Source organism: Populus nigra, chromosome 15 (genome assembly GCF_951802175.1).
Source record: "Populus nigra chromosome 15, ddPopNigr1.1, whole genome shotgun sequence".
Lineage (NCBI taxonomy): Eukaryota > Viridiplantae > Streptophyta > Magnoliopsida > Malpighiales > Salicaceae > Populus > Populus nigra.
Window position 1 is genome coordinate 1,787,672 of NC_084866.1, and position 10,817 is coordinate 1,798,488.

General features: G+C 30.5%; 1 protein-coding gene across 2 annotated transcripts; it reads right to left on the bottom strand.

Moving 5' to 3' along the window:
* Window positions 1-8,003: 8,003 nt before the first annotated feature.
* Window positions 8,004-10,310, bottom strand: LOC133673749 (vesicle-associated membrane protein 711). 2 transcript variants are annotated; one of them, XM_062094637.1, is made up of 4 exons: window positions 9,923-10,310; window positions 9,059-9,249; window positions 8,532-8,669; window positions 8,004-8,366 (listed from the first exon to the last, which is right to left on the bottom strand). In XM_062094637.1, the coding sequence occupies exons 1-4, from the start codon at window positions 10,137-10,139 to the stop codon at window positions 8,259-8,261; spliced, it is 654 nt and encodes a 217-aa protein (XP_061950621.1). In that variant the 5' UTR covers window positions 10,140-10,310; the 3' UTR covers window positions 8,004-8,258. The 2 variants fall into 2 exon arrangements, with proteins under 2 accessions (XP_061950621.1, XP_061950620.1); XM_062094636.1 differs by having other exon boundaries at window positions 8,506-8,669; window positions 9,923-10,302.
* Between the last annotated feature and the right edge of the window lie 507 nt (window positions 10,311-10,817).

A 10,817-nucleotide genomic window follows, 5' to 3' on the forward strand; every position in this document is an offset into this window, starting at 1 on the left:
TGGACTTGTAGTTAACCTGCCCTCTTTTCTTTTTCTTGTTTTCTCTTTTTGGTTTTTTTTTTTCTTTTTTTTTTTTGGGTTTCTTGGGGTCAGGATTCGATGTGGCGTAGGTGCAAGTTTCGCTGTGTGACATCGAGGAAAACTTGGAGGTGGGGTCCACATCATTGGGCCTGGTTATGATGCACGTACGTGGGAGTAAGGACACGTAGCCCGTAAAAAGAGCTAATTTTATCAAAGTATTTTTTTTTCTCAAGAGTTGGGTATCATTTGCCATTTTCCTTTTTTGTTTTGCCTTGATTTCGAATACATAAAAAAAAAAAAAAAAAACCTCGAATGTTTTGGATTTTCTTAGAAAAAATAAAATAAAATCAAAACCTATTATCATAATTTTTTAACATCAATTTAATTTGTTTTGAAAAATTATTACAATTAATTTTTTATTTTTAAAAAATAATAATATTTAACTACTCTAGTATTAAACATATTTATCAAATTTAAACTCCATATTTAACCCATTTAACCCTTATTTTATTGGGTAACTTTGAAACAATGTTATTTTAATTTAAAAATAAAATAAAATAATATCATTTTAATAAAATAAAACTTAAAATAATTCTTAAAATTGACATAAAGAATGTAACTCTACTTTAACCATGTTAATATTTAAGTCTATTCAAAATAAAACTCAGTCTAAATTAAGATTAGAATTAATAAATTGTCAAGTTGATTTAATTAGTTCAAATTAAATTTCAAATCAATAAACTAGCATGTTGATGTTAAATGATTTTATGATAGTTTTAAAATAATATATAAATAAATATTATTTGAGGTAAGTAAATTATTTTTATAAAAATTACACCATAAAAAATCACTCCATTTATTATACATTTAAAATGGCGGGATATTTTTAAATTCTTTCAATCGACTATATTATTAGTTTTCCGGTTCTAATTATATATTAAAGGGAGCTTGATTGAAGGATTATCGGTGTGGATTTGTTGAAATTAGAAAGGTTTAGATTTTTATAATCGAAGATTTGCTTTCGAGGGACATCAACGGGGCCCATTGAGTGGAAGGATCCAGATATTCTATGTTGTCGGCTGTTCAAACTGGCCCACGTGTACGACTTGTGTTTACGCTCAAGGATTCCTGGAAATTATGAGAAATCAGTTTTTTTTAATTCTTCTGCATTTACTTACTGGTTTTTTAATGGCTAAGGGCTAGAATAATTGTTTTTTAAAGTCCTTTTATTTATAAATATATTTAAATATTATTTTTTAATTTTTAAAATTTATCAGTATTATTACAAATAATTTATAAATATAAAAAATAAAAAAAATTTATAGCAAGCATCAAGCCATGTTTTTAAATATACAATTTAAATCTCGTTTGTTTTTGCATTTCAAAAATATTTAAAAAATATTTAAAAAAAAATTTAGTATTTTTATTTTAAATTAATTTCTTTTACTTGAAAGTGTTTGAAAGTATGATAACGATAACTTTTTAAAATATTTTTTGAATGGAAATATATGAAACTAAATTTTAAAAATATTTTTGATATTAGTACATCAAAATAATCTAAAAAATAAAAAATAAAAATATTAATTTAAAACAAATAAAAAAAATATTAAAAAAAAAACACTTTTTAAAATACAAAACCAAACAGGCTTCTAATCTTCTTATTACGGCGCGGACAAACTTCTGTCATTTTGATGGGCCGTTGGGGATGAGAATGGAAGCCCAATTGACAATTCACAAAGGACAACATTCGGCCTTTGCTATTCTACGCTTTGAGTGCATTGAGAAATTAAAATGCTTGCACATAAAATGGAAATGGAAATCTTTAACCTTTTAGCCTTCCCTGGCCTTGGTAACAAGTTTAACAACTAACTAGTTGAAACTCCATTGTCAGCTCCTACAGAATCCATTCACAATTTTGCACATAAATTTATGAATCAATTAACGATTTTGATTTCATCTATTTAGTGTAAGTGCATGTTATGTTGTGTTGTTGTAATATTGTTTTGTAAAAGTATACTGATTATATTATAGGTGAGCGTTTGGAAACGCGGTTGTACCGTGTTTTTAAAAAAATTAATTTTTTTTGTTAAAAATTAATTTTTTTGTATGTTTTAGATTGTTTTGATACACTGATCTCAAAAATAATTTTTAAAAAATAAAAAAACATTATTTTGATGCATTTCAGCACGAAAAGTACTTTGAAAAGCAACCACAATCATATTCTCGAACAGACCATCGTATTATAATATGAGTAAAATTTCAAGTTATTTTTAAGGGAAAAGAAGAGAGTGATAAAAGGTTATTAGCTTCATGGATGCATTTTTAAGTATCATTAAATTTTTTTAATTGAAAAAAATAAGATGGTGTTTATGTTTAATGAGATGAATTAAAAATATATATAAATTGATAAATCAAAAAGGAGTTATTAATGTTAATTAAGTATTAAAAAGAAAAGTTGATATTTCTTATAAGAAGCAAAAGATATTTTACTCCACTTATTCTTTTGTATTTTATATATGTATTTTATTTTATCTTTGATGTTAATGATCACTATATGATTTTTATTTTCACGCATGGACCATGTAAATACAACTTATTTACATAAAATTTAAACCAAAAAAAATTAAATATAAATTATAAAAATTATTATAAAATTATAAAAACAACTTAAAAGATTAATTATTTTTTTCAAAAAGTTAAATTAAATAATTTAAAAAATAAGAGAGGGGATATTAGTTAAAATTTAAATTAAAAAATTAATGAAAAGTAAAAAAAATCAACTTTTGTTGGATTGAGCAGTCCACGTGCCCGCCTTATTTATATATTTTTAAAATGGATGATATATTATCTGCTCTAATGTTTTATATATATATATATAATATCGATGACACTCATTTGTCATGACAAACGTCAATCATTCTTCATGGTAGATGACCTATCATCTGCTGGAGATTTTATGATCATTAAAAAATAGTGTTTGAGTTTTGGGATTAAAAAAATATTTTTTCAATTTATTTTTACTTAAAAACAACTTTTAAATATTAAAGGAATCTTAATAAATACATTCATAAACTCAAAACACCATTTAATCTCTCTAAAAATATAAACAAATAAAAAACTTTATGAAGCTCGATCAACTATTTTTGACATAATTAGATATCTTTTTAATAATGAAATTGCAAAGATACAAAGTTTGGTGACACGGCTAAAAAAAACCATGGATGAAACACGAAAAAGAGGGAAATAATTGAGTGAATAGAAAAATAATCCTGGCAAATTGTCTATCTGCAATGTACATCATTCTCTTTTTAATTTGGTGAAAGGAAGGAAGTTATTTATATATATTTAGTTTGGTGACACGGTTAAAAAAACTAGAGATGAAACACGAAAAGAGGATAAATTAGTTTTTTATATTTTTTGGTATACAATGAAATGACTTAAACACCATTTAAAGAAAAATAAAATAAAATCAAGTTCTAGAAGCCTTTTGATCTTTTAATGCTTTGATTATGCGGTGAGATGATTATATTGCCTTTAAACTTAATAAAAACAATAAAATAAAATTAACATCTAATTACATTTTTGTATTTTTATTATGGTTTTTTTTAGTTATAATCAATTTGAATGAGAGACGGTTTAGTCTTTTAATATATATAAATATAATTAAAAAAAAATGGTTGGCACTTGTTAGACATGCCAACGAGTAAGAGGCGTTCGTGTTATTTGAACAGCATGTGCAGTGCCTCCCAGCAATTAAATGTCGCCTTTAATAATGGAGTTGAAAGTATCATGTCATTCTCTTCCTGATGGTCAGGGACAAACAAACAACGAAGCAATGACTGGGCTTCAATGGAATATTTTTTATTTTCCTTCTTTTTTTTCCCTAGCATCGGATTCTGCATCAACCCTTCTAAAAATGAAATGTGTTATGTCGGTTTGTATTCATATCAATTTTAGTCATCATTCTCTTTATTATTATTTGTTTTGCTTTTGAGGCTTTTTTAGATTGATTTTTTTTTCAATTTCATCCATCAACATCTTATTTCATTTAATTTTTGTATCAAATTTGATCTTTATTTCTTTATTGCTATTTTTTTTGTTTTTTAATAAATTATTGATTTTTTTTTTCAACTTTATCACTCAAAAAATTATTTCATTTGATTTGTATATCCAATTTCATCCTCATTTTTTTTTAAATCATTTTCTTGATTTATTTTTTTTCAATTTCATCCCTCAATATTTTATTTTATTTTATTTTTTTTATCAAATTTAATCCTTATTCTTTTGATTGTTATTTGTTTTGTTTTTATAATTTTAGATGATTAGGAATTTTTCTTCCTTATTTTTTTTATTTGTCTTCTATGTTGTAATATCAGTCTCATGACACAAGTCACAGGTTTCAAAGATTAGCCTGATTTAACTTTGATTTTTTTTTTTAATTTCATCAATCAACATGACCTTGAGATTCGTGATTTTTTTCACTTTCCTTTCTTTGGATTTATTCAAATATTATATCCCAAGTTACATGTTAATCGAGTTAATTCAGGTTAACTTAAGTATTTTTTTAAAATAGTTTTTTTTTTATTTTATCCTTTCATCCTTTAGTTTTCTTGAGAATTAACTTTTATTGTTTTTATTTAATTTTTTCTATACAAGCTTATCTCAATTTTTTTCTCATTCATCCTTTAATATTTGCTTTATATAATTTAGCTTTAGATTTCTTACACGCACAATTTTTTTTCACTGCCAACTTGGACAGAACTCACTCAGTCCCACGTATGAAATCACTGCCGATTCCTTCCCGACTCGGTAATCATTATAAGATCCTCTAAAATCCCCACTTCAATTTCAAGTATTGACTCAATTTTAGATGTAAGAAATTCTTTTTTTATTTTCCAGGGTTTCAATTGATAATATCGGTTTAACCGCAGATAAAGTAAATACTTTGAACCCTGTAAAGCTATGAAATTTTAGAGAGGAAAAAATCAGCCATCATAAATTTTGATTCGAAGATACCATATCTTGTTATATTGTCGTGCTATTCCGAATTAATTTTTTTAATAATAAAATTGTAGTCAATTGATAGGTCAGTAAAACCACCATATTAAGTGATGAAACTAGTCCATTCAATGCCCAACTCATAGACAAACATGTTAATTGGGTAATTAAAATAATTTTATTTTAAAAAAATTAATTAAAGTTTTGATTAGATTGACTAAGTCAATATACTAAGTCAATATACTAACTTGATAAGATTATATTCTAAATTATTTTTAAAAAAATTAATTCAAATTAAGTATCCAGTCGAATGAATCTCGAGTGAGTTAATTTGATGATCGAAATTTAATAAATATTATTGATATTATTCTAGATGAATAGGGTTATGTTGTTTATGGTACAAAGTCCCAAACTTTTTAGATATTGAACAAGAATCTTAAAAGTGAAGTGCGTTTCCTTTTTAAGGACTGGATGGTAGTGCCTGACATTATTGCTGGTACGCATCTTAAGTGTTAAGGATGTTTTGTAATGTAATCCTTGTAACTTGTGCTACATTTGTTACAAGAGATCGAATGATGTTTGGAAAATACGCAAGTAAGGGATACTAATAATTCATTATTGGTGGTAGTTAGTTTGCTCAGTCAGATGAACTTACTTGTATGAAAGAGTTTGCTTTCTGTAGATTGAGAATTTGGTGGTAGTTAGTATGCTCAGTCAGATGAACTTACTTGTATGAAAGAGTTTGGTTTCTGTAGATTGAGAATTTAACTTGAGATGAATTTTATCAGGTGATCGTATTTGTTGCTGAATGTAACGGTTACCGGCGGCATAAAGGGTCCGACATCCATCCTATTTGTGTTGAAATATTGCAGAAACCGACCACCATTGGAACTTTCTTTTAGCAGTAGTTGATGGTGGTAGGGAGCAGTAGCACTATTTATTGTCCTGTCTGTCTTTCGCTTTGGTCTTGGCGATAAAATATGGCTTCAAACATTGCATGAAGAGAGACACAGGCGGGTTCCGGTCTACTTAAAGGACGTAGTCTTTGCAGGAATGATCCCCATCCAAGAAAATGAGGGCTGTGATGCCTTTTTTTGATGGCTATGTACATAAGCATACATCGTTTAAGGAATTTGTAGATAAGAATGATCTCTCCCTACACCAAAAACACTTGAAAGCCATGGCAGATCTGGAGACCAAAGATTCCAGCTTTGAGTTGAAAACAAGATGTAAATTTGAGGCGCGGCTCTCTGAAATGTACAGAAACTAAATCTTTTAAGAGGTTCCAGTCTGAAGTTGAGGGGATGTATTCTTGTTTTAACACAAAGCAGGTGAATGTTGATGGATAAATAGTAACATACATTGTCAAAGAAGTCCCTTCTCGCTACATTCTACCACGATGGGGCAAAGATTTTAAGCGCAGGGGTCTTCTAGATCACAATTCCAATGATGTTGACTCGGATAACCCTATGTACTGGTATACCCATCTGTACAAATGTGCCATTCCAGTTGTGGAGGATGGAGCACGATCTTCAGGTCATTATAAGACTGCATTGCACGAATTGGAAGAGTTGACGAACAAATTCGATCCTGTAGAGGACAGCTTGGTGTAAATTCTAATGCGGAAAGAAGCTAGAAATTCAACATGTTTTTTTCTTTTAAAATCTGTTGCTGTGTCTGTTTTACGTCACTGTCTGCTCATGCTACTAATGGAAGAGATGCGTCTTACACGAGGTTTCCCATGTCTTTGGTTTCTTGACCTTGTGGCATTCATTATTTTCCAATTTGGCGTTGGTTGAGCATGGTTGTGTCATGTTCAATAGCCTTGGTTCATAATGCAAACAGCACTACTTACTCACAGTAAGCAGAAAGGCACGCTGGTCCTTGTCATTTCCAGGACCAGGCTTCTGTACTATGTAGCCGAGAGGGAAAGGAAAGAAAAAAGAAAAAGACAACACAGCTTTTTCTGCCCCAACAAAATCCGCATGCAGGCAGGACAGAAAATTTGATTGAATTGGGCGAGCAAGGAAACTTCTTGCGACTTGCAAGACACCAAAAGCACTTTGTACAGCTTCCATTCGGCTTTATGATGTGGCTGGCCATCTCCAATTTACACCCATAAAATTACCTCCGAAAGACCTTTTCTTCCTAGTAACTAGGGATTAAGTCAAAGTAGGCTGAGAGGTGAATCCCATGATGGCTGGGTGAAAATGCAAATAAAGATCACAATATATGCTGCTAAAATGGTTAATAATGAAAGCAAAATGCAAAGTTAGCGCATATACTGTCTGGAAATACTTGGAAAAAGTAAACTTACCCTATCAGATGTCTTACTTGATGAGGGGACAAATACCTTGGAGTTTCCAATTTGTTATGTAGTTTCTTTCTTAGCTATGACAAAATGTGACAAGCTTCATTCCGTTTCGAACACTTTGTTTTTACTCCCAGCATTATTAAACAAACATGCAGCAGCTAGGACCACCTCGGTTCTCTGATTTGCTCCAAAAATTATATTGGACCTTTATCCATTTGATTGCTTGGGAGGATGCCGACACATTTCCCACCATGATCCTTATCACACCATGAACAGAAACAAACACGCAGTAGCTAGGACCGCCAGTAGTAAATAGAGAACAAGCAAGTAGAAACCATGAAATATAGAAATTTCATGCCTTTTTTAGTGAGGGCACATATCAAGCTATCATTATCCTTCAAGCATAAGCTACTCCTCGAGATTATGTTATAGGGTATTGGCAAGTGAATGTTAGTGACAATAATGCTATATACAATCCTAAGATTGGTTCTTCTTTCTGAGTGGAATCTGAGAAGAAAAGGTAAACAAAATTCTTGAAACGTAATAGGTCCCTTCCCCTCTCGTTCCCGTCAAGAATACCAAGCACAGCTCACACCATGAAGGGCGTTTTTGACAAAGGAACAATTCAGAAACATGTATAGCACCTCAGCAGAAAAGAGAGTCATCAAAATTGGACACCAAAACATTTGCACTTCATAAATATTAACTCAATCAAACGCTTAAATAGACATACAACTTGCATCAGTTTGTTTCCACAAGGGCAGTCTGATACACAATGTGTGAACACACCCGGATAATTCATGTGCTTCACATTGCTCAAAAGAAGAAAATTTAATACAACTTTGAGAAGAGAAAAAATTCAAACAGAAAATCCCTTGTACTAGGAAAAATAAACAAAAAATACAAGCACAAAGCACATCAGATCTCACTCAACTGCTGCTCTTACTTTAGGCACGTAGGTAGTGTAAGTCCATGGCATACAAAAGCCAGCACAACATAGATGATCACTAGTAGTAATAAAATCAAAGCAACCCTGCAAGATGCAAATGATTTAGTCAGTGGGCAAAGCATTTAAAGATCTCAAGTTTCAAGTAGGCAATGTTGAAAGAAACTTCTTCAGTACACAAGTGCATGTAGTTATAGATCAAAAACATTCCATTTAAATAACATACGTAAGCTTAACATTTCTCCACCATACAGTGCTTCTGAAACGACGAGCTTGCTTTCTGAAACGGAAGGTGTTTCCTTGCATGTTAGCTGTTTTATCAACCAGCAATTCCAAGCGATCACCTCTCTCCAAAACTTTGTCAATGTTCTCAATCATGACATTTCTCACCTGTTATACAACCACCACAAATTACTTTGGAAATTACAAGTCTCTTTAAAGCGAATAATTCAGGCAGGACCCCTCAACTGGAAATTCAGAAAAATAATTGTTCAATATTATACCAAGTTTCTGCTCAAACAATGAGGATAATAATGGTTTATATCCTTTATATACCATTAATTCATCATTCAATATCAAAGTAGAACTCAAGCCCACAAATGAGTCATCTCACCAAAACACCACACTTTCACAAAGCAACAAAACAGCAAAATGGATCGAAACCACATTTCACGAAACAAAATCTAAAATAAAACATTATTCCAGACATCAGTTATGGATTGAAAACTACATAACAATCACCCTTCAAGAGATAGCAATCATAATTCATTGAAGCTCACCTGACTCATTTCACCTTTCAGTCTATTTATCCTATCTGCATTAGGATCGTTAGTATAGTACTCCATTTGCTGGCTCAAAACTCTTGAGAACTCATCATTCATGGCATAAGCTTGAGCTGTAATAACTGCACGACCATACGTCCTCACAAATCTCTGATGAATGTCCTCGAGAAACGCAAAGGGAATTCTTCCTGCACATCACATCAACAATACCATGAGTTTTCCCGTACATTCACTTTCTATACTAACACCAAGCATCCTACGACCTGGATGTCCTGGACCCCCTTTAAAATCAATCCTAAATCATTCAATTAATTGTCAAATAAATAAACAGGTAATAGATCGAGCACTAAAAATCACATGTTTCCATCTCTCTCTAAAATATCAATACACGATAATTGTAATCGTGTCCAAGCCACAACAAGATAATACCATGCGATCACCCCAGTCCCAGCATATAAATGACTTTCCTTTTGACGGCAACATCATAACTTTCCTACAAGCAATTCATTTCCAGTCCTCACCTAAGTTGCAAAGTTTCACTCGTTCTCCAACAATCACAGTAGCGTCAGCTACCATTCTAAAATCCAGTCTTTTCTGCAGCTCTCAAAGATAATTAAATAGTCGTTAGGGCCTAGCCATAGAGAAACTAATTCGTCTGAAATTCCCAGACGAAGAGATGAGCTTAATTTCAATTTTGAGTCCTAGAATCCAATGTTTCTTTAAATTCTGATTCTGACACCCTCGACTACACAGAGAGTACCAAATAATTTCTCACGCAACATAATTAAAACACTAAAAAACCCTAACCGATCAAAATTTAATCGAAGTAAAAAAAATAAGGGAAATGAAATAAAATCTTACTGCCGGCGGTTTCATCGGCCATACAGAGAACGGTAAGGCCATCGGTGCGTTTAACGTGAAAAATATAGCGATCTTGAGAGTAAGAGACGTTGATATCATCATTGCCTGGTATCTTGTCCAATATTTGCCGAGCAATCGCGCTTGCGTTTGTCGCCGTCGAGGTAAACTCCGCTAGCACCACAGATCCCCTCGCCACTAGCGCGTACAGGATCGCCATCGGGGATCTAATTAAGGATTTTGAAAAAAGTTTCCTTTTGAATTGATTGACAGGGTGGAAAGAAATAGAAGCGAAAAGTGATGGGAGTGGTGTAAAAACTGGAGGTAGCAGATTGACAGAGTGGAAGTTTTGGCGGAAAGGTTAATTAAAAAATTTGGGAGAATTCTTACGATGAGAATACCTGTCACAACCGTTCGGATCCGATTCAGTATCAGTAACTGTTTCTTTTTGTATTTTAAAATATTTTAAAAAAAATTAAATTTTTTTATTTTTTTCTTTACTTTAAATTAATATTTTATAATTTTTTAGAAAATATATTTTTTAATAAATAAACATTTTAGAAAATAAACATTTTTAATATATTTTCAAACACCCTCTAAAATTTATGTTAAAAGCTTATTAAGTTAGATATGTTGGTTAAACTATTGTTTTTTCATCCTTTTCAAATTATTTTTATTATTATTTTTTAATTATTTTAATATGTTTATATTAAAAATAAATTTTAAAAATAAAAAAATATATTTTAATTTATCTATATGTAAAAAATAATTTAAAAAATATCATCTATCAAATTCTCTCAAATATACACTTAAGTTATATATGATCATGTATTTGAATATATTTAAAAACAATATTATTTTAGATAAAAAAAATTAAAATAAATAAAATAACATTGAA

Coding starts and splice junctions, on each gene's coding strand:
- LOC133673749 (XM_062094636.1), bottom strand. CDS start 10,139: ATGGCGATCCTGTACGCGCTAGTGGCGAGGGGATCTGTGGTGCTAGCG. Junction 9,250..9,922: donor GGCCGATGAAACCGCCGGCA/GTAAGATTTTAT, acceptor TGTGATGTGCAG/GAAGAATTCCCTTTGCGTTT. Junction 8,367..8,505: donor TGGAGAAATGTTAAGCTTAC/GTATGTTATTTA, acceptor TGCATCTTGCAG/GGTTGCTTTGATTTTATTAC.